The sequence below is a fragment of the Chlamydotis macqueenii genome, chromosome 1, assembly GCF_036417535.1.
Source record: "Chlamydotis macqueenii isolate bChlMac1 chromosome 1, bChlMac1.mat, whole genome shotgun sequence".
Taxonomy (NCBI): domain Eukaryota; kingdom Metazoa; phylum Chordata; class Aves; order Otidiformes; family Otididae; genus Chlamydotis; species Chlamydotis macqueenii.
Window position 1 is genome coordinate 108583823 of NC_141556.1, and position 27929 is coordinate 108611751.

The window sequence follows — 27929 nt, forward strand, 5'->3', positions numbered from 1 at the left end:
TTCCAGAAAGCTTCTGAACCTCATGCATGCACACTTATTACCAAGAGATCAGAAAACACAAGATAATTCATTAAAAGAACTGTTACTGTTACTCAAGACAGTCATGACCCAATTGCTTGGTTGCAACCGTACCGCTCCAGACCCAGCGCACCTATACATCTTGCCACAAAAATTATCTGGAAAAATAGCGCTTGCACTACTGTTGCAATCCAGCATTTGCACTAATGTAATAACCCAACTCAAAAGCGGCAAAATATGATGCAAGTATGCTGTTAAATCTTTGTATAGTCTTCAGGGGCAAATTGTATTCACTTTTCTACACGTTTGCTTAAGAACTTAAATGAAACACAACTAAAAAGTCCTCTGTCATATAGACCAAAATAGATTTTAATGGGAAAACATACCTTTCCTGCCCTGCACAGGGGACCTGAAAAATGTTTCAACATTTGTTTAAAATTATTTTCACAGGAAAATTCCCATTTAGAAGTTTCCAGTTTATGGTCACTGATTTCAAGTTAATAAGCAGAAGGGTATTTGAATGAAACATAATACAGTGCTTTGTAAAGGAAAGCTCCTAATCTGACTTGGATTGTTTCACTTCCAGCTCCACGACTCTCCATTTCCAGTCAGTAGCCTTGTTGGAGGCCATGTGTCCCTGAGATATTTTGTTGTCAGAAATCTGTATTAATGGCACTGATGCAAAGAGCCCACTAACACTCCCATAATGGAAAGTACACATGAAATAAAGCAGATTTAAAAACCATCAAGACAATGCATTTTTCTCATTTATTCAAATCTTCTGCAGGAAGTAAACACTGAAAGATTTAAAAAAACCTCACACTGCAGTATGTACAGTTTTGTGACATCACATGAGGAAATTAATTTCTAATAAAAAAATGAGACCAGTTAGATAAATTACTGAAGACACATCACAATAGAAGTGGTTGCGGTAAAATCCCGAATTCTTATGTATGGCAATGAAAATCAATATTCCTTTGTTTTACAGGGATGGAACAGTCCTGGTACAATATTTCAATTAGGCAAAATGGAATCCTGAACGTACATGACTGATTATAGTTGTATGAGTACTTCATGTTTTACGAGTAGATTTGCGTTTTTTTTTTTTTTTTCCAGACCCTTTTGTTTTGAAGCACATTCTTTCACAAAGCTAAAATACCACAGCAGAAGTCATGTCCAGAAGTGGAATACTGTTGTGTTTTGAACTGACCTGACTTGTTAAGACTTTTTTTTTTTTTGCCAACGCACAGATGCACAGGGTCCCCCATGCACTTTTCATGCAGCAGGTAATCACAACTTTAAATAAAAGTATTTTTCTATACATTCTTCCAGACTTGCAACTGTATACATACATGCAAAAGTTTTTAAACCTATGTGATCGTATTTACACTTATACATGGAATATACATAACAAAAAAGATTAAAAGGGGTTTTTTTTTCCTTTGCATTAGAACAATACAAAATATGTATTTTTCATTAAGGAAACCACTATTTACATCACCTTTTAAAAACCAATTTCAACATATTATAGGTGTAACAAGTCCATGTATTTACATTATATATAAATATATATAATATATACTTACCAGTTTACTCCTCTGTAAGATGTGGCAGAGAACAAACTGGTAATATCATGTCACTGACGTCAATGAGAGCTGTAATACTTTCACCAACATTTAACAGGGAAAATTTAAACCATTCATTTCTTTCTCTTAAAAACATTTGTAAATTAAAAATTTAAAAACTTTACTAAGAGTAAATGGCTAAGAAAAGTGAAAGTTATGGCTGAATTCCCTTTTGATCTCATAATGTTTAGAAACTTCTCAAACTGAGCCACCCGGTTACGTGGTATCAGCAGAGACGCCCTCCAGCAAAACAGCTTTTGAGTCTGCGGTCAGGTGTTACTCCCCCATCATCTCCTCAAACTTTGGCAGGGGAGACACTAGAAATTTGGCTGTCTCAGTCCCGTACGCTTTCTCCTGGAAAGAAAAGGCATATCTGCGTGGCAATTACACATCAATCCCCAAATCGAGCTAGCTACATCACCACTGCGGGCGAAGCGGCGTAAGCCCGTAGATGCCCCCTCGAGCAGGGCATCAGGCACCAAGCAACCTGACTGCTGCTGCCGCAACTGCTCTGAGTTAAGTGAGGTTTAAGTTAATTCAGGTGTTAAGTCCCAGGGGGCTGCAATTGCAACTTCAAGCGCAGTAGACACATCCGTAACTTACTTCCTCACTGCTCGATGGGGTGGAGGCAGCTTTCTCCCAGCAGTCTCAACCAGCTACAGCTGGGATGTGATCTCCTCCCAGCCCTCCCTGCTCCTTTGATGGTGACATCACACTACAGTACCCATCAATCCTCCACCTCTTTGCCTACATAGCTACTGCTGCCAATATCTGAGAAGGCCCTGTTTTCCCTCAAGTCTGTAGTCTAAAGGCCTAGCCGAACATTCAGCCACCTGAGTTTGCAGAGCTTTCTTTGGAAGCTTCCACTCCCACAGACCGAGGAAGCATATTTGGGACAGCCAAAACACTTATCCTGGTAGTGAAATGTCTACTGAACCAAGAAGACAGGAGCTGCTGAGAATACCAAGCATCACTCAGATGACCTTGGTTTATCATTCATCTATAGGGACTGGTGGAAATCAAGGATCTTTAAGTTGCTCAGGAAGACACGGCCAGCCCTACTGGTCCTTCTGCTGGTGCAGCAAACCCAGCTCCTGCAACCCCCTTTTCTGAGGGAGAAGCCGCCAAGGAAAACGATGGTGACTCCTTTTCACTCGCACGTGCTACAAGATAAAAAACGATTGAAGAGCCTTTGGTCCTCAGGTTTAAAGGCTGTAAACGTGGATGGGGCAGACTGCAAAGACGACCTCTCTTCCCTAGAGAGGGGTAACATCAGTGACACTGGAGAATTTCACGTGGGAGACTGTTACCCTCTTAGCAGCTCACTGAAGAGCATTAAGTTGGCATGCCCTACCCTCTTCTCTCAAGGGCCTCCTCGTTATGTTACGCACTGCTTGAGATGGCAATGTCTGCGAGAGGCGAGGTTTTTCCATGAACAGCATGTCCTAAACTTAAAATTCTTGTGTATTATAGTTTACTGACGTCTGTGAGAATGGTAATACCCTTTCATTAACATCACCTGAAAAGAAAGCTAAATCATTAACTGGTCAAGCTGTTAACATTTTAACTTAAATGTTTTATAAAACTTTAAAAACTAAATGTTCAAAAGTATATATTATAACAATAGACTACCATAGAATAAATACATAGGTAAGCACACTGCTAGACTCCAGTATTACTTTTTGCTAGGGTTAGACTCTCCTCCCTACTTTTCATCTCAAATTTGTTTTGATGAAGTTTTTCCAACCAGACTATTTCACATCCTTTCAAGCTGCATTTTTCTGTGGAGCCCTTCAAGTAAATCATAGCCCTGTATTTACTCTGGGGACCATCTATTATTCTATATTCGATATATTTCCTAGCTATATACATGTTGTTTCGAGAAAAATAATCAATTAAGACTTTAAGATACATTTAATGGATAGAACAAATACCATCTTTTTAATATTTCTGCTGGGTTGACTCATATAAAAAGAATTCAGTTCCACTGTCAATCCAAAATATACTTTATCTCATTAATGATTATTCTATGAGACATCTGAATTGTCACTGGGCCACTTATAAATGCAATATTAAAGACAAACAAAATTTTATTTTTATATTATACTTCAGACAATGACATTTAAAATGATACTAGATTTGTGTGAAGGTTTTAAAATATAAATCTTCTTTGTACAGCCCATTAATATATTACGCTTCACCCAAATAACATAAAAATATATCTTTAAATTGCTCTGTTATTTCTCATATAAACCAGGGGGAATGTTTTGTGTTGGATACTGCCAAATATTTGTGTTCCCTAAAAGAAGGTATCACCTGGAAGGGTTAAAACAGAATAGTGGTGCATTTTCCAGCTGGCAGACAGGAGGAGTCCCTTTCACTAGAGACTGGACTGGAAAGAAGGGGAACTGATACCAGGCAGGCGGTGGAGGACAAGAGGGGGACAAGAGCTTACTCTGTCTCTGCAAGCCTGCAGTCTGGGAAAAGGATCTCTGAAACCAAACCAGAAAGGAAAAGAGCAAAATGCCCCATCACTCATCTCTGCTACGCAAACACGAGATGGACAGAAACAGCAGTTTTGTCACGTCATCAGCTCTCAATGGTGAAAGCGGTCAAAATTAAAACAGAGTGTAGCTTTCATTATCTGGGCAAGCCAACTACTTAGCTGTCTTCTGACAGCAGAGGGGATTATCAGTGAAATTAGAAGCTACAGAGAACATTTTTTTCAGGGGAGTAAAAAGTTCAGCAAAACTTACCGTTGCCAATAATGCACATAATTTAGAAGAACTGGATTTTGTCCTCCTTCTCCCCCACAAGAAGTAAGGGCTGCAAATGGAGTTAACACTGACAGTGTTCACAGGAAAGCAGAGCCGCATGGCTCTTCCCCAGCCAGCAATTCTTTTAAGGTGTCTCAGCTCTGACCGCAATTTTCAGTTACTTCCATCTCAGGCTGGTATTGCCAGATGTTACAAATCACAGCACAGGTGGGGATTGAGGAAAAGGGCAGAGGAGGATTTCTCAGACACGTCCCACTATCCATTACAAAACATGACAAAACCACAATTTTATCCTCCATACAACCTGAAAAATCATTCTAAAACCAGATTTTCTAAAGTGAAAGGGTAGTGCATTAAACCATGCATCAGCTGTTCAGAGAGTAATAAATATTGGCAGAATATGGATTCTTTTCCCTGGTTGTAGGAAGAGGCCAACACATTTTTCATTAAAATCCTATTCCATCTTTGAGTGGAAGTCTGATGTGCTGCTTTAGTGCAGCTGGTATTCTTCTGCAGGGGACGCAGGATGGTGCTAAACAGACAATTCTGCTCATCCGTTTCACAAACTTTCCACCATTTTCCTCACCAAATAGATGTACTAAGCTTTTTTTAATCGCACTACTCCAAGAGGCATTTTGGCTTTCCCCTTTTAAGCAGGGAAGTGACAGGAATGCGCTGACAAAAGGACTCATGCAGTACTTGCATGGCCTATGAAAATCTTCCTTTTGTATAAAAACCTAAAAAAATCCTTAATCGTAACTAGTAACTCATACCTATGGCTAAGGGTTCTGAGGAAGGCATTTGTCAAGAGCAGGGCAAGGAAGAAAAATAGATTTTACACCACTATTCTGGCAGGACCACAAACAAGATTTAAAAATAACAATAAAAATTTTGGAAGCACTAAAAAATACATTTCAGTGCATTTCAATTATTAACACTGACACAGGTTTTCCAATATGATGAGCTAATACCTTGGACGGACTGCTCAATTTCTTAAAAGTTATTCTTAAAATTTCACAAAACATATTAAACGTTCAAAAAAAAAAGTACACTGTCTCTATGCTCAGGCTTCCAAAAAATTAAGGATTATTTTACAGAGAGGGAGGAAACGCAGCATTACCACCACCTAGGCTGTACGCTTACACTTTATGTTATAGCAAAAACTTGCAGATCCAAATAAGACTCTGATCAAAGAGTACTCATAACTTAATCTGATACATACAGAAATGTCTTGTACAAATTACAACCTTTCTAGTTTCCTTGTGACAATCTATCGTAAAGCAAATTTTATCTACATGTATTTTAAATAACATCACCAGAAAAATAAAAAGTTTATCAAATGAAAACATGTTTCAGTTAGACCATGCTTTTCTAAAATCATGCTCAATTTATACAGTAGTCAAGTTCGTAGTCATTTTTATTTTTTCTTTTTCTTTTCTTTTTTTTTTTTAAAACAAAGATTCAAAACCACTGATTGTAAACTCATTGAGGAGGCTGCAGCTTATTCTGGCTCTTTTTTGATTGTTAGCACTTTTTCCAGAAGTCCATGCACTTCTCCATTCACACCATGTTGATGAGAGGTCTTACTCCTCACATGGTTGTTGTGAGGGCTTCTTAAGTTACTAAAAGGAGTTTTAAGCTCTGCGTCGGATGTCAGCTCCTCTTTGATTGTAACATGAGTTGAACGATCAGTAAATGAAGGTTCATTCCAAATTTCTTTATCATGTGCTTCTTGGCTACTAAGAGAGTTGCCGCCTTTCTGTAACATGTAGTACAATATTGGGTTGGTTTTGGTCAGTCTCGGAGAGTCTTTTTCATAATCATTCTTGTCCATACCTGTGATCACCCATCTGATGGGCCCTTTTTCACTGGGCATGGGACACATGCTAAACTGATCGGACTCGAGTCTAGATACCGTACTCCCCAAATGTTCAGGGAAGGGGGAACTGGCAGGACTTTTTACCGCTACAGGATATTGAAATGTTCTATGATCTACACAACTGTTCTGTTGCACAGGGCTTCCCATTAATGCATTTCCTGAGGAAATGCTGAATTCAGGTTTATTAATTGTTGCACTGATTTTGTTTCCTTTTTTCTTGCCCTCCGTTAGTATGTTATTCCTATGTTGCGACAGATCTCTCTCACAGTTTTCTGAGAGAAGCAGTTGTTTCAACACATTAAAGCCTTTACTATCTCTCGACCAACTCCTATGTTCACTGTCGTTATTTGAACCATGACTTACAGCATATTTAAATTCAGCGTCATTTCTGCTGAATTTCAGTTCTTGCTGGTTAAGCAAAGGCCCGTACAGTGCCTCAGTAGCAGAAGCATGATTGTTTGCAGCATCAGACACATTACTTTTCATCTTTTTTAATGGACTTTCAACAGGCTCAGTATGAAGCTTCCTCTTCTTCGGTACTGTGCAAAGACTCTTTGATTCAAGGTGTGTCAGCTCATTGTTTCGGTGACTTCTGTCCAGCTCATCTGCAGGGTAACTGTCTTGATTCTGCCTCAGCAACCTACTTAGCAGGCCGTTTTTGGAAAAAGAGAAATCTTGAGGTGAAAGAGGCTCAGATTTCAACTCCTCGGATGCTGGAGAAGCAGCTGTGTTTCTCTGCAGCGAATGAACAAATCCTTGAAATTTGTTACCCTTGCACTCTCTTACTTGTGCATTTGAATTATAAGGAACATTTGATTCTTCAGAAGGTTCAGTTTTTATTTTCACCGTCAATATTTGCTCATTCAAAGCCTTATCTGTCTGTTCTTGAGAACTTTCATCTCTTAAAAGCATCCTTTCTTTCTTTTCACTTTTACCTTTATTGGGAGTTCCCAGAAGCAGCTGAAGGACAGTGCGCCTTTCAAGGAGATTTTCTATTTCCGAACCTGGAAGTCCTTGTTCAGCGAGCGCTGGCTGACAACTGAATATTTTGTTATTTTCTTCATGCGTACTCAATTTATTCGTAAGCAGAGGGCTGTTCAATCTATCAATCAAGCCAACAGGTTTATCTGTGTTCCCTGCCAGCAGCTGTTTACTAGCTCTTTGTTCTTCACTTGACATGGAAGTCTGCATGCCGCACTGAGCGAGGTTCTGCAACAGCTTGCTGGCACTGAAAGCTGAGGAGTTCTGGGGACTATCATTCCTGCTCAGCTTGGCTCCTTGAATTTCTTTGCTTTTAGAAAGGTCTATCAAATGTTTAGATGCTGGATTCACCAGCCTGTCCATCTGGATGCTGCAGGCATACGGTGGTGAGCTACGCTTGATGGCTAAGGATTGGTGCGAGAGATTGATAGGAGAGTCTGCTTTTGCAGCAGCCAGCAAAGGCGGAGTGCTTAATGGAGTCATTCGATGTGCACTGGGACTGTCAGTAACAGGAGTCCTTTTACCAGTCTGTACAGTGAATTTTGCCACATCAGCTGCACTGTGTGGTCCCTGAGGGTCATTGCTCTTGTCTGCCTTTTCTTCACTCTTATGCCCAAGTAACAGCTGAAGTAGCGTTACTTTCTGATGGGGATTCAGCTTAGAAGCTTTCGGAGTGTCTTTGTCTTCCTTGTTCTCTGGACAGGAAACTTTTGGATCCCAGTTATGAAGCAAGGACTGAGTCAGGTTATCCAGCGACGCAGGTGGACCTGCATCTGTTTTATCTGTCCTCTGTTTAAAGGATAGGTCTATTGGAAGACAGTTAGAATGGGAACTTTCGTCATCACTGCTGTCATCTTCTGTAAAACTAGGATTGTTGTCTGAATACTCATCAATAGTTGTTGGTGTGCTGCTGTCTTCAAAAATGCTGGCTCTCTCACTCTGTTCATGCCCTGTTACGTGTTTGGTGGTATTCTGGCTTTTCAGTAGATGCAAGAGCAAACTGTTGCTGGGAGACGTTTTTGGGTTACTCCTTTCCAAAGTACTTTTGTATCCCACATTCTTGGGAGGCGAATGCATGATTCCCGCTGAACTCTGAAATGGTGCCATATTGCTTTTGCTAGATCCTGTTTTGGTTGATGATCCTGTTTGACCATTGAGATGGCTTGTCATTCCTTTTGCTAAACCGAATTGGCCAATGTCTTTCTGAGCACTTTCTTGTAATCTGGCCATAGCAGCAAGTCTCTCACTTGCTATTTGATTTGCATTTTGTGCTTTTAAAGCATGTTCCCTGGAGTACTGCTGCAAGTGAGCTTCACTTGAAAGGAGTAAAGCTAGCTGGCTGCATGCTACGCTGGGCTTTGGTGAAGCAGCAGGACTAGATCGTTTTTCTACCATGCTGGCAACAGCTTGTAATCTTGCAGCACATGACAGTGGCTCATTTTTCACTTTAGGTCCGCTCTGCACTGCATGAGGAGATTCCACAAACCTCTCCTTGGGCAGGTTCTTTGTTGTATCAGGCAGGCTGTTGTCCAGCCTCTGATCTTTTGCTTTGCTCTTTTTCAGCAGAGTCTTCAGGTGACTGGATGCAACACCATAGCACCTTAAATCTTTCTCCACTTGTAAAGAATCATGGCTAAGGGAATACCCTTGCTCCTTAAGGCTCTGCCTAATCTGCTGTGACAGAGCAACACTCTGCAGCCTAGAGCTGAATGACTGAAGCAAAGAGGCAAGTAATGTGCTATCCTGTTTGCCTTTAGGCACATTTTCGACCATGCCAGCTAACAAAGCTTCCTTTTTTCCACCTAAATCCACAATGGAATCAGACAACCGCCGTCTCTTTGCCGCATTCCAGTCTTCAGAAGACTGCAAAAGTCTTGCTTTTTTGAGGTGCAGCATGCCAGATCCCTGATACGTGTTTGTGTTAAGAACTGGACCATTACTTTGACAGCTGGGAAATATATTTCCAGAAATCTTAAAGTTTTGATCCTCTCCGCTATGCCCAGTAGACTTTTTGTCAACTGCAGTACCTGAGCCTCCTGCTGCTTGATGCATTAGTAATCCCTCTAGGTAAGTTAGAACAACAGAATCCTGGTGCATCTCAGAGCCAAGCTCTTCTCCATGAGTCATGTTCAATAAAAGTTTCCAAAAGGGCTCTGGTTCTAGTCACTTCAAAGGCTAGTTTTGCTGTAGCTGAATCGAGATGCAGATTTAAGGAAATAATGGGTAGATGTCTGTAATGCTTTCTCACAGCCTTTCAGAAACAAAGTGTCATATTCCAAGCAGGCTTCTTCCAATATAGACTGTTTGACGAGCCAGGTTTCCAACCACATCAATCTGCTGATATCTACAATATTTATGAAAGATGTCTAGGAGGAGCACTCAAAACATCGTTCCACAGTAATAAAGTTCCATTAAGTATCTGCCACCCTCTTTCTCCAGGAAGCCAGCTCGTTTGTCATCTTTTTCCATCTCCACCAAGCACATAAAATTCCTAAGTGAAAGAAATAAAACAAAACAAAAAAACACAAGTGGTCAAGTAAGTAATTGCATAAGACTTACTCCCCACCCCCTCATCCCCCCCCCCCCGCCTTGTAAACACATTGTCTTAGAGATTCAGGATATATAAGCAATAAATATATTCCAGAAGAAATTCAATGTCAAGTAATGGACAAAGGATATGGTAACTAAAGAACTTTGTGAAAACAATTCTGAGTCAGATAATTTTATACAAAAAGCAGCTTAACTATCATAAGCATAGGTACTACAAGCGATCATCAAATTTCTCTGTACTACAGCTCAAAACAAGGAACAGCAAGCATGAAAGGAAAATCTTAAAGTACTCTAAATATAGTTTTAAAAAACTACATTTGATTTTACTTCACAGTTGTACCAACCTTACTTCTTATTATGTAAATACACAGGACATGCAGACTATCACTCTAAAGGAGAATGAATGGGAAAAGGCATGCCTAAAGTCAATGTTTAGGTTCACATTTAATCTCTTTTCAAATAACAGAATAGGTAGCATCACACGAGTACATTTTGTTTGGCAGGTAGATGATATTGTTAAAAGTAGAAACCAAGTTCCCACTGCTGCCCAGGACTATCTAGTAATGCAAAATCTACTATGACAGCACAACAGGGAGGAAATCTGTTGTTCTTACAACTCCCAACTATCACAAGTCATTAGGAGAGTGATGTGATAGCAGTGATGAAAAGGGCACTCGTGCTCCTGATATAAAACCTGACACAAAAATCCTCCCTTAGCTGGACAGGCTGGGAGAGTTGGGGCTGTTCAGCCTGGAGAAGAGAAGGCTCCAGGGAGACCTTCTAGCAGCCTTCGAGCACCTAAAGGGGGCCTACAGGCAAGCTGGAGAGGGACTTCTGGCAAGGTTATGTAGTGACAGGCCAAGGGGTAATGGCTTTAAACTGGAAGAGAGTAGATTTAGATTAGATATAAGGAGGAAATTCTTTACTGTGAGCATGGTGAGGCACTGGAACAGGTTGCCCAGAGAAGCTGAGAATGCTCCATCCCTGGAAGTATTCAAAGCCAGGCTGGATGGGGCTTTGAGCAACCTGGTCTCATGGAAGGCGCCCTGTCCATGGCAGGGGACTTGGAACTAGACGATCTTTAAGGTCCCTTCCAACTCAAACCATTCTATGATTCTATGATTTTTATCTTTACATTCTTCCCATGCATTAAACATACAATGGTAACAAAACCCCAGGTCTTCCTTTAAGTCTTGTTATTTTCAAAGAGCATACAATAGCTCTACTCAATACTTACTTGGATGAGGCACTATGCTATAAAAAGCTGTTTTAAAAAGCACAGCAATGGCGCTTATGCTAGATGCATCTCTTCAGTTTTAGTTATTACTGGTCAACAATAGCATGAACAGTTCAGATAGCCAGTTCAATATTGAGATCGTCACACCACACATGCCTACTCCTTTACTCACTCAGTTCTCAACTGGCATAAACATTCAACATGAGCAAAACTAAGTGTCTTTCCACATATCTAAGTCTGTAATTCACTTTCACAGACTAAAATCCATTGAAAACCTGTATTTACAAGTTTTAAAAGGATGTACACAGATGAAATCTTTGCCTCCTTAAAGTGAATGAATATTTTATGATTGATTTCCCAGAGGCTATTTTTTAAATTCAAAAGCTACAGGCAACTAGAAGTCAGAAAAATATCAGATGTGAAAAAAGTAAAGAATCAGAAGAACAACTAAGTAGCCGTAATGTTAACAGCCCATATATCCCCCTGTGCAAATACTCCCTTACTAGATTTTAAGTTATTTAGAGAAACTCTAAAAACTGAGCTATCTCAAAAAAAAAAAAAAAAAAAAAATTAAAATACCAGCAATGCGTTGTAGTATAAATGTATACCCATTTATCTAAACATCAAATGAAAAGTTGTAGCTATTGCTGGAGTCTTAGTATCTCTCTCAGAAACACATGCCTACATTAACCAGCATTTACATAATTACCTGTAGAAGACACAGTGTTCATTCAAATTTATAACTAAAACTTAAATTTGGATTCATCTAATTAAAAATTATCCATCATCTTAGTGTTCCTTCAAAAACCTGTGCACCTCTGAGTAGGCTTTTGCAGAGTTTTCAATCCCATATAAACTAAAAATCAGAAATAAATCCTTGAAAAAAAAAAAAACAAAAAACCAACCAAGGTTTCCAAAGAATACATCAAGTATCCAGCAACTGCAACATCAATACAGCAAGACTTATTTCTTCCAACATTTGAGAATGTGCTTTATCTAGAAAATAGTTTTTCAGCTTCCAAAAATAAACTGTTTACCTGGAGCCACATTTTCATATTTCAAAAGGGAACTAAGCTGACAGCATGCTGTTTTTAAAAAGGAGTGAGCAGCACTTCATACCCTGTGTTTTGTGCTTAAGAGAATAAAATTGAAATTTTTTCAAGATTTCTCACTATCTGATAAAAGCAAGCCTTGCAGGTCACCTTTAAGATAAAGCCCCAAACAAATGCACCGTTAAGCCAATATTTGGTAAAACTTTACTCATTACAGCTCTGGGTAATTAAAAAAAAAAAAAAAAAAAAGACCATGCACTTATGCAAATCCCTCGGGCACTCAAAAAGCCGGTTGTGGATGATGACACTTGTAGCCAGTCCAGTTTACACACAATAACTACTCTAAGAAGTGTTTTGCCACCTTTTTTTTTTCTCTTTTTACGTCTTTTAAACTACGCTGTGCTAAGAAAATATTGTTAATTTTACAGGTATTTGGTTGATGCAAAGGAGACTTGAGCCTTCATCAAAGAGAACAAAGCCTGAAAAGCACTTGGCACATAAGGAATGGGACACCAGCAATCCTTCTGAAGAGCCTGTTCTGATCTAGTGCTGCAACAGGTACTACAGCGTTTGAGAACCTTACATGTACAACACACAAATTTGATGAAGTCATCTGTCAAGAATTGAAATTACATTTTAAAAAACTGTCTCTAAATCTACATTTTATTTGTGATGGAAGGCCAGGTAGTAAATTTCAGGGTTGGAAGGCAATCTCATAACTAAGTATTTCCAGTGAGTTCTGAATTTAGTATGCTTTTCTTCCACTATTTAAAGTGTGGTCACGTGGAAACTGAACCAGCTTCCATAAATTTTTGCTGGACACTAAGGCAACCATTCAGCAACCCTTTAAAAAGATACAGACTGTACCACAGAACTTCACTGGACTCACTGAAACGTTAACAGTTTTTCTCGCTATTAAATATTATTCCAGAAATCACCAGAACCGAGGAAAGAAAAAAAGAATGCAAAGAAATAAGACCGAAGGAAGAGAAAAGAGAAGCCCTGCAGCAATAGATCTCTCATTTCCCAGTTAAGGGCTGAAGTAACCTTATTGCAATGAGCCTCTAACATTAACCTCTATGAATCTGTAGACCTAAAAGTTTTATTTAACTATTGTGACAAAACTCATGGATAAATTAAAGTTTATGTGCTTTCTTGACCACAAAACTACTGTATAAGCACTGGTCGTCATTGTTTCAAGTATCTTTTCCCAGATGTCTGTATCCTAACACATAAATAGAACCCTTGTTTTGCAGAGGCTGTTTCCAGAACCTTCAAGAACACACAGCGACCACAGCCCATTAAGCTTTGTTTACCTAGACAGAACTGCAGCAGCAGCAGGATTTGCAGCGCAAATGCTGTAACCTGGAGAGACACTCCCCAAGTGGAGCGTACCATGGGAAATCAGTCCTACAGCCTTTTAAAACACGTCTGGGGAGAAACTGTTGGCAGAATAGGGAAGATAAGACAATATTAAAATGTACACTGAATTATAGAAATTGGGCATTCCCAGAATGTTAATTCCACTTTCACAGTTGTGGGAGTTTTCTTTGCTTGCAAACTACAGATATACTTAGTAGTGACAAAGATTTTTAAAAGAACGATAATAATAAAACTTTAAGATCCTTTGGCTTCCATAAAGTATTACTGCTGCAAAAGATAATTAAATTTGAGAACACATCTTCTAATATGTTAAGCCACAACAACATCTGAGCCAATGGCGTTTTACTCCTGAATATGTATTTATTTTTAAAGAATTCTTTGAATTAATGAATGCCTTAACTGTAAAACTTAATTGGTGACTCTACACAAACAGTGGCCTCTTAGTTAACCCAACAGATATTCAGCTGCTGCCATTTAAGAAATTAAGGACAGCTCACAATTTAAAGTAGCAAAATGGCATCCAAAAGACATTTTTCTAATATCCCAGACTAGTATTTCTAATTAAATCCCTTTGCTAAATGGAACAGAGAGCCACAGTAAATGAACAACACTAGAGCAGTACTAGCCAAGTAGGAGGGCTACACAATCTAACAGAGATGACTCATAAAACTTGATATTGTGAAGTTTTAATTCAAGATCTTATGGAAAAATCTTATAGAAACTATTAAGGTATTCATCAGCAACAGCTAGCAGATTACCCACACAAAGACTTATTAAAAGAGACACTATCCAAACTCATGCACTGTTAGAATGATTAATAGAAGTTGAAATGTGTGTATGTACACACAGATAAAACATTTTTATTAACTGTATTTCAGAGTTCTTTAACGACTATTAAATTCCTGTAGTAATTGGAGGTTCCATTTTTAAGTTGAGATGAGTCAAACCATGAATCTGTAGAGCTGAAATCAAACAGGTCTGTGAAATTAAAACCTTTAGTTGTTTAACAAATTTGGTGTCTTAATGGTTAGAAACTACTGGAAAAGACAGAAGTGTCTCTCACTAGCTGACGGCCTTCCCATTCTCATATTCCTACATGTAAAAGCTACAGCGCACCACATCAACCAGTGGCTCAGTCATATTACAGATTTGAGGAATGCAGTACAGTGATTACACTGGCAGCTTGGGATCCAGGGGTCCGATTACTCGCTGTGCTGCAGACAGGCTGTCTGATTTCTGGTTTTACTTCTCTGTACCCTGTTTTCGCAGATGGAGTAATAATAGATGCAAACTTCAGAAAGATAATTGTGGATAAATATATTAAAGGCTGTGCATTGCTCAACAGCGCCAGGAATAGCACTGAGGAAGTACCCTAAACATAGAATTTTATATGATTCCCCATCCTTACAGTTCTCAGCAGTGAAATGCTGCAGAGCGCTATGAAATTGGTGGGACTTGATGATCTTAGCGGTCTTTTTCAACCCTAAAGACTCTATGATTCCATGAAATTAAGGTCTCCAGAAAAATTCCTAGATGCACTGGAAACTGCAGCAGAATCTTGCAGTTAACTAAAGAAGAGCATGGAAAATTGAGACTAGCTGTCCCAGAATTCTTTTGTTATTTAGCCCAATTTCTACTTCTTTGATTCTAGCAGGCAGGAAGGATGTGTTCAGAGCGGTGGTGTGAGCACTTCAGATGACTCTTTTTGCTAAGGTTATAAGCAGTGAAACAGGCCTGATTCAACAACCCAGGGTACCAAATCCACAGAGCTGCACAGACGTGCAGGTACTTCAATGGCACTTAAGCATGTGCTCTTTGAGAATCAAGTATTTAAGCACTTTGCTAAATCCCCGCTTTATGTCAGAAATCTATTGAGACTAACGGAGCAGCTGAGACCTCTTCACAGCTTTGATTCAGGCTGTCAAGACATTTTGAAGGCTCCCTTTGCAAATGTAATTTAGAAACAGACAAAAAAAAGAAGCAAAAGTGATCAGATTGTGGAGCAAAATTCAGCAATAAATGGGTGAATTGTTTCACGGTTGCACTCAAAAGAACGTGAGAATCAACAAGCCTTTTCTACAGTAGATTCATTTAAAAAACCCCCAAACAAGCTCCTCCTACAACCGTAGGACAGCACTTTGAGACAGCAAAAACAGGCTTCTTCCCAGGAGCCTAGCATGTTATTCACTCCTTCGTTAGGCCTACCGACTGACTCCAAAATACGTTTTAAACATGGAAAGGCAGGCCTATCACTTTTGAACAGCTGGGTCAGGAGAGGGCACACAGGGAATCATGTTGCAGTAGCAGCAGCAGGATTTCTGGAGGGGGTCCCGAGACCCCAACCCTGCCAGGGAGCCGGGGTCCCCCATCCTGGGCAGGGGTGTTCCCTTGGGGCTGGCGCGGTCCTGCTAGGCCTCCTGCAGCACACCACAGCATCGCTCGCTCTAAAAAATATATCCGCTTTGGGGTATCGGCCGAAAATCAATTCCGTAACAGCCGACGCTATAGATCAAAAGACGCAAAATCTACCATTTTACGAAAGCACACAAACATCCAGTACCTGAGAAGTCCAAAGTCACATTAGATTGACAGGAACATAGAACCAACAGCACAGCAGACCCAAGAAACAGTTTTTCCTGTGAGAACGAGATTTGACAGACCGCTGGACTGAAATGTTAGCAAACCAACAACTGAGTGGGAAAGAGAAAACCCCAGCTGTTCTGGTGATAGAGGCTGTTTAGATTTACCTCAGCTTTTAAGAGACTGCTAAAATGTGAATGCTGACTACTGTCGGTGTTAACTGTGGCCCAGAGGCACATAAGGAATGGGAAGCTGTTCCTACATATTCCCTCGGAGGTGTGGAAAGGGGGATTCAGACACCTCATCTCAGTGTCCCTCTGCTCCTCAGATTTCACATGGGACTCTCCACAGTCCGGGAATCTCTGACTCACCCAGGCCATGCAATGCCACCTCACGGCAATGAGGAGCTTTGGGACAATACGTAATATATATCAGGGGGGAATACAATATTTCCACTGTGTGCTTAAATGAGGTGTGGAAATGTGAGAGGGATTTTCATATTTATGCAGAGAGCCTTTGGGGGAGGTGGCAAGGCAGGCTGCGCACGTTTGCACCCATGCGAGGAGAGATACAGGAGTCAGAACGCCTCAAACTCGGCAGCAAAGCATTTTCACGTGAAAGACCAAAAACGTGAGCGGTGCTGGCTACACTGCAGCTTCTACCCAACCCTGGGGAAGCACGTTGCAAAGAAACACCCAGCCAGCTCTGACGCACGGTCCTTCCCCTGAGAGGGGACAGCACGAGCATGGATGACAGCAAACCCGGGGTGGCAATGCTCGGAGAGAAAGGCATGTCTGCGCTGTAAACGGAGGCGTGCAGGAGAGAGCCAAGACAGCTCAGGTGCCAGAGTAAGCCCAGCTCGGCAGTAAGGGACCTCGCAGAGGTCAGCCTGCCCTAAGAAGCTGGGTATTTCAACACAGCGCTGGTCTGCTGCGACTCGTCCGACGCTGGCACTCAACCCATCCCTGCTACCTCTTCCAGAAAGCAGGGCGCAGCTTACACAAGGCTGCAGGCAGACATTTCTGCTTAAGGGACATGTGTTTTTGAAACTTGGTTCATAAACCTAACAGTAAGAAGAGGAAAAATAAAAAATACAAAAAATAAAAAACCCCACACCAAAACAAACAAAAAACAACCCTTCACCCAACAACACCCCCAAAACCAAACCCCCAAAACAGCTGAAGTAAGAATCCAGGGAGGGGAAGTGGGAGACAGACACAAGTGCCCTAAAAGCTGAGTTTGTGAGAGCCTTAGTAGCAGCTCTCAAGGTTTACAAGTACACTCAAGCACTGTACACAGCTTAATCCAAATCTGGCCCACACGTCAAAACCTCCTGCTAAGAAGTTCTGCTAAATTCAGAGCTGAATCACATGTGTGGCCACTTTCCATGCTTTTGGCACTCTTCAAGCAACAGCTAATGTCAGCCTACCTTAAATTAGTATTTCTTATTCCAACAAGTGAAAGAATTAAGCACTGCAGAAGTAATCAATCCTAGATGTGCAAAACTCCACACTGTTCATATAACGTACAATTTACCCCCGTAACTGAGTAGTTCACAGAAATTTCCCTCAATTGCTTAGCACAGACCCATGCACATATACTTGTTCTTACACAGAACTCTTCCTCCAGCACTATTCGTAGCTCTGTAACGGTACTGTAAAGGGCATCTTCGAGTTCATGTCTTGATCAGGATCTGTTAACACTCAGACATGAACTTAGAAACACACTCTCTGCCAAGTCTTTGCCAGCTGCAGTATGAAGAGGAACAGACATTCAACCTACAAATGCCACCCATGAAGGAACAGAGTATTTGACATTTAAAATTGCCCCATGAGTTGCTGCTCAACAATCTTCTGCTATTGAAGACAAGAAGGGCAGAAACTAAACAATAAGGGAGAAAAGTTACACCCCACCCCATCCCTGATATGGACAGGAATCCAGAAGCAGCACATATCACTAAATCTCAACTAAGTTGGTAGTGTGTTGATAAAACTCAGAAGTACAGTGAGTAGAAAAGCTTTTGTTAACCAAGTTTTCTTATTCAAGAAACTAAGAGCAAACGGGCACAAAAATACATACCAAGATCTGTCTTCAGGATAGAGGGGCAGATAATATACTGGTAGGTACAACAGACTGGACAGAGGATGTTTCTTTCCAATAAGCAATTAAAAAGGAAACTAACAAACAGATTCTGGTTCCCTTCAACATCTACAAAAACAAATCACTGATTATGCATTTAACTCTCTGTCAACTGCCCAAGAATGAAACTTGATTAATATACAGTGAAGAAATCAATGTCCTCTTCTCAACAATCATGCTGTTGAGTTACGATCAATGCATGCAGATAATGCATTTCCACACAACTCTGCCCTTCTGCTTGTTGGAGGGATCTAAAGATACAGCCATTTACCCACAGCACTACAATAAAACTGTGTATTTCTGAATTTGTTGGAATAACTGTACGTTAGGCGATTTGTCACGTAAACCACTTTAGGTTATTTTAACCAAGAATTGGTTTCACAGAGGCCAAACTGCAACAAAGCACTATGAAGTAATGCACAGCTTTTATTGACAGTGATAGCTGTGTTCCACTTGGGACCAAGGGTCTCATGGTTAGTTATGAATGACAGCCACTTTCCAGACTTTTCAACAGAATAGGTTTCGACTAACCGAACACAAATACACAGTAATTCCATAGCAAGGTGAAGTAGAGGATCACAGTCACACAGTATTCAATTACGTGTAAAACCCCATAAATCCACGTTAAAGACACAGATGATTTGGGTTTTTTTCTTTAAGTAAGCGGAAGGACAACATAGTTTCTATCATAATGGGAAATTTCCAGCTTATTGCAGATGATGTTTCCAAAGGCTACAGACACAGAAAAGGCTCGTATAATTTCAGTTAAGTGGGAAAGAAAAAATCTCCACTAGCAAGAAGGCCTCTACTAGTTCAATTACAATTAAAAAATGATTTCCCCCCCCCCCCCCTCCAAAGTAGCAATAAAACCAAGCAGAATTAAAGATACAACAGAAGAACCAACTTTAGCGAAACCTGGGGAGAACAGAATAACAACATCCTGTAAAAACTGCCACAGAAACTCATCTTACCACTGTGCCAGAATTAATCTGAAAACATTCATAACACGAATCCCTACGTAAAATACTAAAAGCCTTTTAAGTCATACAGATGTATACAGAGACGATCAGTTACTTCATAATACCTTCAAACATTAGGGCTGCAACTCAACCTTAGCCATGAGTCAAATGAGAACAATTAAAATACTGACTTAGCTAAAAAAACAATGAAAATTCTATTCTCTGCCACAAAGCCATGGCAGGAACAGTGGACGGCTAGCAAGGGGAAGTATTTAACTACCCCTCAATATAAGGGCATACACTTTGAAGTAATTTCTCAAATTTTATGTTGATAAAATGACAAGCATTTTAAGTAGAAAGATAATATGCTGTCAACCAAGTTGTATAAAAGAGCTCTTACTGGTAAGTTTTATATCTGTCTTTCGTGAGTGCTGCATGAAGGAAGAATAGCAAAAGAAAAGACTATTTATTGTTACTGCTTGTTCCACTAACGTCAAGGAAGTTGAAACAGGTGCTCATACTCATTTAAAAACTGCACAAAACAAAACAGCACAGATGTACAATTGGTTTCTGAAGAAAGTGTGGGATTTTCTACGTATAACAACAATACCCCAAAATAAAAGACCTATTAAAAATAAATCTATTACTCCATACTTGCACGTAAGTATTAGCTAATTTGGGACCATCTTTCATAGTGCCTGTCAAACCAACAACCTGACTAAGCCTTTATAAAGCCATATGCCCAAAGTGTCAGTTACACCAAACAACTTCACTGCCATGTTAGTGTATGTCTAAAATTAAGCCTGCGCTCAAGAGCCCTGCTGAATGCAAGCAGCACCAGCGCATCAGAGTCTAACAGGCTGCTAGCAAGCTCCATCTCAATCTCTAGGGAAAAAGGCCACCTCAGTAGCCATGATGAACAATGCTAATCACAGAATAAACTAGTGGAGAACTTGCACATTTAATGTATACAAAAATGTGGTTCCACAAGGACTTTTGTTTAAGTGTGAAGTTGCTGCCAAAATGTGCAGCCTTGTCTTGGTCTATGGCCCTGCAGCTGCTTGCTCCTGCCACCTTCCCTGCATTGACACAAGGGTTCCTACAGAAAGCTCCTACAAGGCAAGTCAGACTAAGGACCTCACTGCTGTCAAAAGAAACCCCATAGATATCGCCGAGTTGCTGTCTCACAGTTCTCCGCATGGGAATGAGTGACTAAGAGAGTGGTGTGAGGAAGGACAGAGAGCAGGGCCTCCTCCAGAGGAGCACTGCCACCAGTGAGAGTCTCTAAGAGGAAACTCCACCTCCAGGCAGAAGGTCTGTGCTGAATTTAGAAGAGTTGATGGGTTAGATAAAGATGCCTTTTTAAGAAGCATTTCCTAAACAGAGTTTAACAAACAAACAAATAAATAAATAAATGAAAGAGTAATCAATGTGTTCTTTTCAAGCCCTCTGAAATCTGAAAAGATGACTGCAAATAGAACAATTGATTCAAATATTTTAATTTTTATATTCTACTGAGGCATCTTGTGAAGCTGGAGTATAAATCCTATTAAACTGAACTTAGTTTGTCCATCTCTAAAATAGATTTGACATACAAACACAAACACAAGGTCAAGGTCACAGATCAGCAAGAAAGATTACAAAGAGGACTGATGTAAGAGCTGGCATTTGATCAAAGCTCCTGGATTTAATTTTTTTTTTTAGTACACTTACCAGAAATACCACTACATTTTCGTCACATTGGTACACTACATGTTTCAAGTATTCCCTACCTTTAAGAGCAGCTGCCTTCTGCTTATTTATTTCAACAGGAGATGTCAGGCAGCCTATCAAGTAAACTAAGGAAAAACTCATGTTAAATGAAAAGGAAGTGGGAAACACTTTTTTGCCATCCTTTTCACTCTACTCAGCTATATGCTGATATATATTAAATCACAAATTCAAAAGGAAAACTCACTCACAAAGACAGGACATGACAGTAAAACCACTGCAAGAGAATCAGGACCTTGGTTTATAACTTCATGCAGTCAGAGTTACTCATCTTAACATAGCAATTGCATATTTGGATGTGCACTTCTAAACACAACACTTGCTTATATATCCTAATTATCTGTGTGCACAGCATATATTTCTCAATTAAAAAAAAAAAGAACAAACTCTTAACACAAGGTCTGTGCAGAACACAATCAAACTAACCTCTTTTGTAATCAGGACAACATTTACCTCCTAGAAAGCTTCTTTAATGCTGAATGCTGAGTAAGTGAGCAGATTAAACACAGGAGCAACAGTTGAAAGACTCATTAAAACTCAGCCGCTGAAAATAGCTCGCAATGAAAGTCATTTACTGATCTATCCATCCATCCACCCACGCACTGATACATTCTCAAAGCTTTAGGCACACGCTGAAGAATATTTAGCTGACAGGTCACGTCCACCAGACGTATCTTCTGAGACTTAAACGAGAAGAAAAAAGAGTGTCTTGGGTGACACAACGTCATATGACATTCAAAGGTGTACCACTGCCACAAAGTTTAGGTGCTTGTTATAATAAGTAGTAATTCAAAGAACAGTGTGGCTTGTACTCTCACTTCTGAACCCCCAGCACAGCTCTGATGTTAGTCTAGACAGGACTGGGAGCAGTTTATATTTAGACAGAGAGCTATGTCTATAAATAGGACCATTCGTGTTGGTATAAAGTTTTTACTGGAACCCATTTGGGGTGACCTGCGTAACTCACTTGTATGTAGCCACCTCGGACACAGCCAGGAAAACCTTCATGCCATCACATCCCTTCCTGCATCTTGTTCTGGCTGTGCTTCAACATTTGTTTACTGATTTTTCTCCATTTAATTTCTGTATAGGTATTACATTTGCAGCACTCTACTCATGTGATTGGGTTGGCTCAGCTACTAATGAAGAGGCCTTAAATGAAAAAGACCAAAAAAAAAACCCCAAAAAGCAAGTTTAAAAGATGCCTCCTCGAAAACATCCTTTACAAAAATTAGACTGTCACCCTTTTAAGCTATAGTACTGCCTGAGCTACTAGAGCCAGACACAAATCATTCCTGAAGCCTGGGATGTGAGCTTCTCAGCGCAATGGTATAGGTGTTTTTAGCTCTGATAGTGATTCACCACATCTTAAAACAGTCACTGGTTCAAGATCAAATTGAGTTAAGTTGTAGACCTCAGGGCAATACAATTCTGGTCTTCCTTAGTCTCTCTTTTTCTACATGTTTTCAGGAAAACGGGACAAAAGAGGAGGGCTGATTGTTTGGCTTTTTTTTTTAAAGTGGAATTTCTATTCTTCCTACTTCGTGAAATGCTGAGAAAGCTTCTCATTGCATTGAACTGTTAGGAAGAGAAAAGGAAAAAATAAAAATAAAAAAAAAAATCAGGCAATTACTATGATTCAAGATTGGGAGGAAAAAAAGAGTTCATTTAAAATCCACAAAAAAAATCAGTACTTATTCTGAGAATCAAATACACATGAAAATGTGTATGTAAGACATTTCACAACCAAAAACATCTTAAGAAACCCATTAGTTTACTAGCAATATAGCTACCCAACACTTCAAACTCTAAACCAAGTCTATTTGGAGTCATATAGCTTATTTAAGTTTACTGACTAACACAAGAAAACTCTTAATGTGTGAAAAAGCTTTTACTTTAATTGAGCTATATTACAGTGAATGAATAGCTGTTCAGTGAGTATCACGTCAGGTCTTCTCTCATGCTAACACTATAAAGACTTTCTTTAATCACTGCAAACAAACCTTTAATAGAATAAGTCAGTAGCAGGTTTTGGTTTTTTTTGTTGTTGTTGTTTTGGCTCTCTCCCTCCCCCGCCCTTTTGAATACAAGTTCACGGTCTCTACATGCATAACCTGCAGAGGTAGGGGGTTTCTGTTCTGAGTTTTGGATCAGATCTCCCACTTTTCAAGAGGCGGGGATGTGGCAGCTGCTATCAGTGGGCAACAGTGGTTTTAGTCTCTTTCTTACTGCGACAGCAAGGAGAAAACGTCCGAAGCTCAATTTTATGCCATTCCTCTTTGGGAAGCTCTATCAGGCAGAGCCAAAGCTTTCTGCACAGAGAGCCTAACGTAAACCATTTCAAGTATGCTGACTTTGGAAAGGGAGTAGTGACAAACTGCAGTAAATAACTAGCCAATGTAGCAACAAAAATGAGTACGACAGCTAGCACAGAGTACTTCTGATCAATTCAGGAGCCAAGTAGTCCACAACAAAAGGACTACCTTGAAGCACAGGATGACTGCCAATACCCAATCAGTAAAGGTAGTATTTTTTTTTTTTAAGTTGTGTCTGTGATTATATTTACTTACATATGTGAAATGTCAAATCAAGAAGTTTAAAAAAAATAAATCTTAAAATATCATTCTCATTGATAGTTTAATAGTAACTCCTTGTATTTTATTTTTACTTATTTATTTTTACTAACATAAGTAGATCTACAGAATTTAAAGGATAACAAAATAATGGCAAGATTATGCACACACACAGATTTGTATGAGAGGGGCATCTAATTGATGCAACAAATATTAAAGGCTGCAGAATTAGGCAGATGATAGACAGACATCTACCATATGGAAAAGCAGTAATACAGCACCAGTTTAAGCATCATTACTATTAAAAGGGAATTGGTTCACATTCAAGATTTGAATATTCTTCTGTTACTCAGCATATAGCATAAGATTTCCTCTTCCAAACAAGATGTCCAAGATCAGTTATTCTAGCTTTTCCATCCCTGAAGTTCAACACACATCAGCCATAGCAGCTGATCAGGTTTCCCACATGCTGGAAGTCTGACATCGATTCATCATCTAACAAAAGTGGCTGATGGTAACAATGAAAGGCAGTGGGAGCTAGGTGGCAAATTTCCCTCTGTAAATCTTGTCTCAGCTTTGGGGGAAGAGGGGGAGCCTGGGAAACATCCACAGAAATATCTCAAAGTTATAATGACAGCTTTAATCTGTTCACTTAATGTTTACTGATAAAGTATACGGAGAGGGGGCAATTGTCATAAAACAAAAGACTTAGAAGTCATGAATCTAGCAAATAAACATGTGAAATTCCACCAAAGTAGCTTAAACTACGCATCACATAGTATACGGTCATCATCTAATAGTTATTATCCATAACCACGAGGCTATCGATTCAGCTGATCAGGCTAGGTATTATTTTCAGCTTAATCTGCCACAGTAGAGATCTGAGCACGGCTGACAGGTCACAACCCACGTCCTTTGTGTTATATAAAGACATCTTTCCTTGATGTATCTGGAAGAGTCATTTCCCAGCTCAATATACTATCAATAAGCAACTCCAGCGTTTTCTGAATCAATATATAGTAAGGCATTGTCAATGACCTGAAGGTAAGTTTCATTGACTGCCTGTATTCTTACTAAACCGTACTTTTTTTTTTTTTTTTAAGAGTCTTCATAAGAATCCTGTCATAAAGCTAAAAAAGAAGGTTTTCATTTAACTCTTGGTGCTAAATTCCACCAGTGAACGATACCAAAACAACTTCACTGAAGACTACATTAATGTGATTTCATTCAACAGCAGTTCAGGCTCACATGTACTTGCACAATCTTACAGAACCACAAGACAATCCACAAATATCAAATTAATGCAGAAGCAAATCACACTGGACAGGAAGGTGCAAGTCAAACAGGGCAACAAAGGAAGACCAGAGGAAAATAAAAAGGAGAGATAAAAAAAACCCCAACAAACCAAAAACCAAAGCCCACTCTCCTCAAAAAGACTTTGTTCTAAAAGTGTATAATTTAAAATCCATTTGTTGAGAAAAGGCCAGACGTTCTGGTGGGCAGGTGATCATGTCTCCAGCTTCCAAGGAAACTTTCAGCAGATTGTTAGCTTGGCACCCTAGTTAGCAATCTCAGAAGACAGAGATCAAAGCCTATCTGGGGATGCGAAATAAACCACCCTCTGACTCGGAATTCTTAAGAGGGATAAGGACCAAAGCTAGTGTGAATTAGATAAAGTTACTACTTCATGCTTGAGGTGAGAAAATATACAGATTAATAAACTTCTTCTTAAGTTTGAGGCAGAAACTCATACCTTTCAAGCGTCAATGCTGGATCTTTGTGAATCTGCTTTTCACTCCACCCTGCCAAAAATAAATAGATTATAATCAGGATGTAGACACTTAAAGGTGGAAAACAATTTTATTTCTACTGTAACAGGAAAGTAATTTTGTTAATTATCAGCTCACAGAAGGAAGCCCGTCTTACCTTGTTAAGAAGTATCAACAGACTAAAATAGTCTTTTCCCCTGAAGTTGGTTATACTTGTGGTCAGTTTGTGACAGTTATCAGAGCTTGACTAGTGAAACTGAGCTGAGCAAGCTGGTACATTTAACATGCCAGGAGAGAGGGGATAGCTCTGCCTTCCCTCGTTAATACTATCCACTTGGTCAAGAAAAGTTGTCATCAGGAGATTATCTTTATTCTGACACTCCTACTATCCATTTACCTATGATAATTTAAAAAAAATCCAAAGACAAAATCAAAACAACCACAGAACACATCTTTGACATTGCATTCTGCTTTTCTAAAATCCTACTTGTCTTACCCCACTCTTCTCCTTAAGTTACTCTCATTTAGTCTTTTCTCAGCTCCCTACTTCTACAGCCCACATGACTGACATCCAATGTCCCTTCCACACTACACAAAACACAGCTGTTATTGTAATCCTTCCCTTCAAGACACTCTGACCCTTTACGCTTTCAGTTGTTTTTCTCTTGCTCTAGATTAAGTTTAAAATTTCTCACCCAAGTTCTACAGACATTAATAACTCTTTCATTTCTGCCCATATAGCCTAACCACTTATTGTGTCCTTCCTCCTTACCCTTTTGTTTCCACAAGCACACATTTTTACTGTAATACTCAGGCACCTCTCACACAGGAAATTCCATCATGCTCCTGCACCACTCCCCAGGCGAAGATCATCTACACTCTGCAGGCTATTTCTTCCTGTCCTCCAACAGTAAATCACCAGAGCAAAAATTAACCCAAATCCACCAAAATAGCTCCTGCAAAACCACAAACCAAAACACAAATTATGTACGTTGCATGCCTTTCCTCACAAATTCACATCGTACTGTTTGTTCCCTTTCTCTCACCATAGTCTGTATGAAGTTTAAAATAAATACATCCACACCTGGGAGATGCTGAGTACATACATAACATGAGTTCAGCTGGAAAACAATTAAATGAAGCCCTAGAGCAACACTGGCCTCCAGAATAAGAATGTTTTCCTTTCCCCTTACAAAAGAAGAAATGCATTTATTGTTTTTGCAGTACAACAATGCGTGTTGCCGTTACAGGTCTCACCTGACACCTTTCTTTTACTACATATGATTGGAGGGGAAAGAAAGAGTGGTACGCACTAAAGGACCTATAGAACACGAAGAGTAATGATACGGAGAAAATGCACAAGGGTTAAAACAAAGTGTGAAATGGCTCCCCTTCTCTTGAGCTGCTGCTATTTCTAGTGAAAGCTCTTCTTCCCTGGCTGGTACAATGACAATATCCCTGCCTCGATGCAATCTGTTATCACTTGAGAGCGCAAAGATGGAAGAAAGATCAGAGAAGGAAAGGAAACTGCTCCTAGGAAAATTTATTTTCAGAGCAACAATGTCTATTTGTTTCTTTTTAATCATGACCACAAATGGTACCAAAGACAACATGAACAAGGAAACTTTTGAGGAGGAAGGTGAAGGCAGAGAAAGTATCTGTCCCAGGCACTGGTTAAACATAAACCCAGACCTCTTCCAGTGAAACAACGGCCACTTTCTGTGTCTCAGCTGCCTTCATGAAACAACCTTCTGAGCCCAAACAGCAGACTTAATTCTGCAAGTTCTCCACATTTTTGAACATAATTTCTCCTCTTACTCCTCAAATCAGAGGGATTCGATTTACTGGCTCTACCTCTGATTTCAGTTTTATTGCAAATAAAGCTTAACCCTTCCTTCCGGAGTCCCTTTGGTGTCTCTCTACTAAATCACATAACCCAGAGCTCACTTGTAGCACTTCTGAAGGTGAACAGTTTGGCTTACCAAGAATAACCTACTGGGATGCAAATTCCACTTGGCTTCTTTATGTTCTGCCAGGTTTATGAGAGCAAGCCTGCCTGCGCTTGACATTTGTGGGGAAACACTGCATGGCATAATTACTATTGTAAAACATTTTGTCTTCCCGTAAATTCAGACTACAACCCCAAAGTGCTTACAAATTAAGACAAGATACAGGGACAACTAAGCAGAAAGGGAGGGTTGTAGGGGGAAAGTAGGCATAAGGAAGAAAAGTGTCAGTGGCAGGTGAGGGCAGCGAGGCTATCCAAGCTGCCTGGGACACTGTCTTGCAAACCTGAAGTCCTGAAGAGTAAGAAAAAGAAGAGCAGAAATAAGATGATGATACTGCACACTGTAAAGGGACACGAGCAGCCTGCTTCATTAAAATATCAAGCCAGAGGTGAAACTCTAGGTAGCATGGTTCCTAAAACATCAGCTATATTTCTTAGCCATTGTAAGAATTATTTCCACTGAACTGCAATAAACATCAATGCATATAGATGGGAAGTCAAAATCTTCAGGGGTCACATCATTTTTTTTTTGTCATCTTGACCAACGGAACAAGAGGGAGGACTGGAAGACCTGAACACCTTGATTCTATAATCTGCCGTTAAGAAAGGTGCGGGAGTGAGGGAAGGAG

At 39.8% G+C, this 27929-nt stretch overlaps 1 protein-coding gene across 3 annotated transcripts in view; it reads right to left on the reverse strand.

Moving 5' to 3' along the window:
- Positions 1–767: 767 nt before the first annotated feature.
- The window catches only part of NRIP1 (nuclear receptor interacting protein 1), a 78588-nt gene continuing 51426 nt past the window's right edge, over positions 768–27929 (reverse strand). For 2 of the 3 annotated variants that reach the window (XM_086763943.1, XM_086763954.1), the window contains exons 3-4: positions 25277–25325; positions 768–9771 (exon numbers count right to left, since the gene is read on the reverse strand). In XM_086763943.1, the coding sequence (XP_086620069.1) occupies positions 5922–9407 (3486 nt within the window). In that variant the 5' untranslated portion in view covers positions 9408–9771; positions 25277–25325 and the 3' untranslated portion in view covers positions 768–5921. The remainder of the gene's footprint in view (positions 9772–25276; positions 25326–27929) is intronic. The other variant, XM_086763965.1, reaches the window with a different exon arrangement.